At 44.8% G+C, this 4,797-nt stretch overlaps 1 protein-coding gene across 1 annotated transcript in view; it reads left to right on the top strand.

Annotated features, from left to right (window-relative positions):
• MAB21L3 (mab-21-like 3 (C. elegans)) overlaps positions 1–4,797 on the top strand; it is a 16,528-nt gene that overhangs the window by 8,767 nt on the left and 2,964 nt on the right. Inside the window, exons 3-5 of the mRNA XM_009998215.1 lie at positions 700–991; positions 3,497–3,678; positions 4,452–4,646. Of these exons, the coding sequence (XP_009996517.1) occupies positions 700–991; positions 3,497–3,678; positions 4,452–4,646 (669 nt within the window). The remainder of the gene's footprint in view (positions 1–699; positions 992–3,496; positions 3,679–4,451; positions 4,647–4,797) is intronic.

Below are 4,797 nucleotides of genomic sequence, written 5' to 3'. Positions count from 1 at the left end.
CAGCAGGAGAGGCAGGTCCATACAGTACAGCTGACCAAGACCTGAGTTTATTTCTGAGAGTGCCACTGTCTGTGTGGGTTCAAACATGTCACTTACTTCATGTCTCTCTCTCTTAAAGGACAGTCATAGAGACTGAAATACTTTTAAAATCAATGGGCCATAACCTTATTTTGCTATAGTCTGTAACGGACTTCGGAAGAGAGCAGAAAAGTGCAGTTCTTGCTATAGTTATTATTCTTGTTGTCCTCTAGGCCTAACCCTAGTAATAATTCTGAGGTAATAACTTGGACTATTTTGTTTCCCTTTGCTAGAGCTCAAAACTTGCTCTCTGATGTTTTCCTGCTCCTGGGAAGCTGCTAGTTATTACATCTTGTGGAACTGCAGACTAGAAATAACAAGGAATGGGGGAAACAATGGCAGGTGTGGTGGCAAATCAGTCGGTGTGCTCTTTTATTGGCCCTGGCAGTCACATCAGGCTCCTTCTAAGGCAATTTCCTTTTATTCTGTGTACCTCCAATGTAACCCTCAGACAGGCATGGAACAGATCCTGGTTGTAATCAATTGCTCCCATCATACCATGTCTTTTCCTTCTCACCAAAGCCCCCAGTTTTACCTCTTTCTTCCATAACCCTCTTTTCCTTACTCCAAGCTCATGGATCTGCCCTTGTCTCCTCTCTCAATCTCTCTGCACTCTCCTAGGTCTTAGCACCCAGCCAGTTCCTCATCACAGTCCCTCTGCGCGGCCTGAGCGGGTACAGGGAATGCCAGGTACGGCACTGGCGTTATTACACCGTGCATGGAGCCAAGCTCCTCTCCTCCGTGCGGGACCCTGAGGAACTGCACCAGTGGCTAGAGGTGGAGCAGTTCTCAAAAAGCCTTCAGCAGTGGCATGAAACGGATGTGAACGTCGAAGGTGACCTGGTTCCAGCCAAAGTCCTTATCGTCTTCCGGGAGCTGGTGGAGAAGTCGATTATCTCCTGTAACCTCTCCAGTGAGTTTAGTGGGGACAGATGTAAGAGGAACTTTCTGTCTTCTGCAGCTGGTAGAGGGAAAGCCATCACACACACAAAGTGCTTGGTTAGTTGACATGTTCAGAAAGTTAAAAAAGCAATAAGCCCCTCCAAAATCAGAGGCCTTTAGCCCATTTTAATGATGCACGTAGACCTGGATTGAGGATAGAAGTGAGTAGTTCTTGGCCTCTCCACACCCAAGATGTTGCTCCTTTCTTAGGAACTTGAGTAGAGTCTCCAGCAACATCACCCTCACAGTTCAACCAAGATGCAACATATTTTCAGAGCATTTAGGAAAATTGTTTGGGAAAAATCTTATTTCTACTACAGCGGCCACAATATATCTAGACTAGCAAGGAAGATATTACAGGAAAATTTGATACAGGGAAAGTGCTTAAGTCAGAAGAAAAAGTGCTTGAAGTTGTTTATAGGTCAGATAACGCTCTGAGAAAACCTTAGCTGCCCATAGCTTTCCAGCATGAAGTGTGGAAACTAAGTAGACAGAGTTCTACTTAAGCAAAGTCTGTTGGACAAGTGCTCTTTTCCCCAGTGCCCAGGCTTCTCCAGTCTTGTTTGGCAGATGTAATGGAAGTTTGCTGTCAGTACTGGTGCTGATTCCTCTGTGAACAATCCAAAGCACCTGTTTATTTTCTGTGGCTATTTTTACTGGAAATGCTGATCACTGACATAATGCAATCAGTGGTGCATGCAACATGCCTTCATAGCTACAACATCTGTAGCAAGATGCTGCCTGAACAGTGATCCTCATGCTTCATTCTTGGTGTCCTAGAGGCATTTTTTAGACTTCAGCAAATGAACACTTGGCTTTGTTCAAGCTAAATAGTCTATGTCCATCTTTTCGCAATAAGACATGAGCAAAACCAGACTGTGGTGTCTCTTTGCATAGCATGCTTCCAGGATGACTTTACTCATCTGCAGCCTGGTCTGAGTCTTTTGTATTCCAGAGAAGTAGGAACCATTTCCACTCATCTGATTGCAGTCTGAGTTTTACTCACAAGAGAAAACAAGTTCACCATGAGGGTAGTAAGACACTGGAATAGGTTGCCCAGCTAAGATGAAGTCAGGAGGAGTATTTACCATTTTTGTTCATTTCTGTGAAGAAGGAACTTCCTTCATCCCACAGTACAACTAATGTTACAGAAAAATTTCCCTGTTTTCATTAGTTGTTTTTTTTAATTCTTTGAACACCATCGAAACTACAGTTGTTAAGGTGCCTCACTATTCACTGATGGAAGAATAGATATCACAGTTACAATGCTTTTTTGGAAATGTTATGAATATATATATGTGCTGACACAGCACTTGCTGCTAGGGAGCCCTGCTGAGGGCTTGGGAGCAGTACAGTTCCTGTTTTGGTGCCAGGCTTAGCTCAGCAGGGAAGTAACATGCAGATTTTACTGAGGGTTTTAAAGTTCTTGTTGGGATGGACTCCACTATTTGCAAGGCAGTTCACCCTTGCACTTCCTGGAGGAGATGCTGAATTACCACTGGGTGTAGGCAGATACTTCCTCTGTGAGAGCAGATGTTCATCATTGTCCCCTCAGGTCTGTTGTGTGGGCTCCTTAGCCCATGCCAGTCAAAATTACGTGGGTTAACACACTGCTGTTTAACCTGCTGTGGTAATCTGCTCTGTCTTTTACTTCAGTGGGTTAGAGCATGATCACACAATTGGCTCAGATGGTAAAGATGAAGGGACAGTGATGCTGCCAGAGTGACAGGGAAAGCTGGGGACAGAAACTTCTTCCATGAACACAGCTGGACCAACAGGAAACGTCTCACTAAGTTTATTAGTCACAGGTTTTGTTCTTTTCTGCTCTGAGAGCACGTTCCTGGAGACAAGCCATTCTTTCCTTCACATCACCATGGAGCTAACTCTTGTTGACACTCAGCAGTCCCAGTGAGACAAATAGCCCTGTTTGTATGACTGCTCTGCACAGCAGGCATAAATTCTGTCACTGTCTTATGTGCAAGTGCATCTTCAGAAATAAAACTTGTGTATACCCCACAAAACATTCTGAATCACCAGTGAGGGTAAGTAATTTGAACAGATCGTGAGTTCTTTAAAGGAATAAGGAGATCTTTAGGTATGAAGTGGTCATCTGATCCCCTCTAATCTGCAGTGATCTCCTTGTTGTACTGAAGCATTAGAAGTGTTAGGTTTCACCACTTGTCTATCTGTATTTTTAAGAAACTGGTCCTAGGACTTAGGAGAACCCGCAAAGGAAAACAAAAGCATGGTAGTTGAATGTCAAATTGAGAACTTAGTTGTTCCTTCATCTTCTTCCTGTTCTCATTCTCCAGGGTAAATTAAAATGATAAGGTTTTTTCTTGTATTCTGCTTATGGCACTGAAGAGAATGTGTTAAGACAGACCAATAGAACTGCAGGGCCCTAGGCAGCTCCTTGTTTAGCTTGTGGTAAAGAACCTTTTCCTCTTTATTATCTTCTCTGGTTGTTCCTTCACAGGTAAAGTGACAGTGCTGGAAAGCTTCAGCTCAGTAGTCCGGGTGGCTGTGGAGACATCAGAATCCCAGGTTGAGGTGGAGCTGGTCCCTGCTGTGGAGATTCCAACCTGCTGGCCTGAGAAAGCCCGGTGGCCTCGTTGCCTCAAGCGTTGGCCTTCCCAGGAAAAAGTACAGCGTGTCAAGGTGAACAGTATAAAAAACACTACTAACTCTGTGCTGGAATTTACCTTGCAGCTGTCTGGCAGTGGTTTCCCAGTTGAAGGACTGCATGGGCATGGCAGGCAACAGCATGGTTGGAAGGTGTATTCTCTAGAGAAGTGGTATTTCAAAGTATTGTGTCAGATTTTATTGGGGTTTTTTCCTCTGCAATGATGCAATGATGATTCTGTGGAAGAAAAACTGAGTTAACTTTGTTGCACGAGTCTCTTGCACACAGCTCTGCCAGGGTAGCTCAGTTTTAACACACGTCGTTCTGCTCTGCCTCATTTAAGCCTTCTGCATATGGACCACCACTACCTTGCAGTTTTTCTTCCAATCTAACCCCATCTTTGCCTACAAAGCTCATGGCTGGATTCAGTTCAGCCCCAGCTGCCATGCTTCTGCAGGTCCACTCAACACCTTCCAGACCTGCTCCCCTCATGCATGACCTGCTGATCCATGGCAAAAAGCCTGCAGAGTTGTGTCTCTGCTTTACTAGCACTGCTGGTACTGCACGTGGTAGCTCTAGAGCTGCACCTTCTGGGAGTAATTAGTAGCAGAGGAAACAAAACAAATTGCACAGTCATTTGACTAGGAATTAGGATGGGAGCATGACCCATGTTTGCTGCCTCAGCTATCCCTGTTTAGAATACGCTGCCCCACTTTGAGAGATGTCACACATCTTTTTCGTAAGATCCCTCTGCACTGCTCTGAAGTTTGTCTCTGGTCTCGTGTGCCACTTCCCTTTTTGTCCACAGTCACTTGGTTTTGACCTTCTGGCCCGCTCCAATTACCACTGGCAGCTGTGCTTCTTCCGTGCTGAGCATCTCCTCATGGAAGGCCTCGATGAAGATGGTGGTTGTCGCATGAAGTGCTTCAGAGTCATGAGGCAGATGAAGGAAGATGTCTGGTGTGCTGGAAATAAGCCTGTCATCACAACTTACCACCTTCAGGTGGGCATCATCCTGATACCAAGATACAACCTCAGTATCTGTTGCAGGGACTTCATCCAGTAGTGTCAAAATATCACGTCATCAATCACTGTAGCGTGTAACTTCTAAGGAAACTGTCAAAACTGCAGTACTGTTTCATTTCTTTACAGTG

Source organism: Chaetura pelagica, unplaced genomic scaffold (assembly GCF_000747805.2).
Source record: "Chaetura pelagica isolate M959 unplaced genomic scaffold, ChaPel_1.0 scaffold65, whole genome shotgun sequence".
Classification (NCBI taxonomy): Eukaryota; Metazoa; Chordata; class Aves; order Apodiformes; family Apodidae; genus Chaetura; species Chaetura pelagica.
This window is presented reverse-complemented; position numbering and strand designations above follow the sequence as displayed.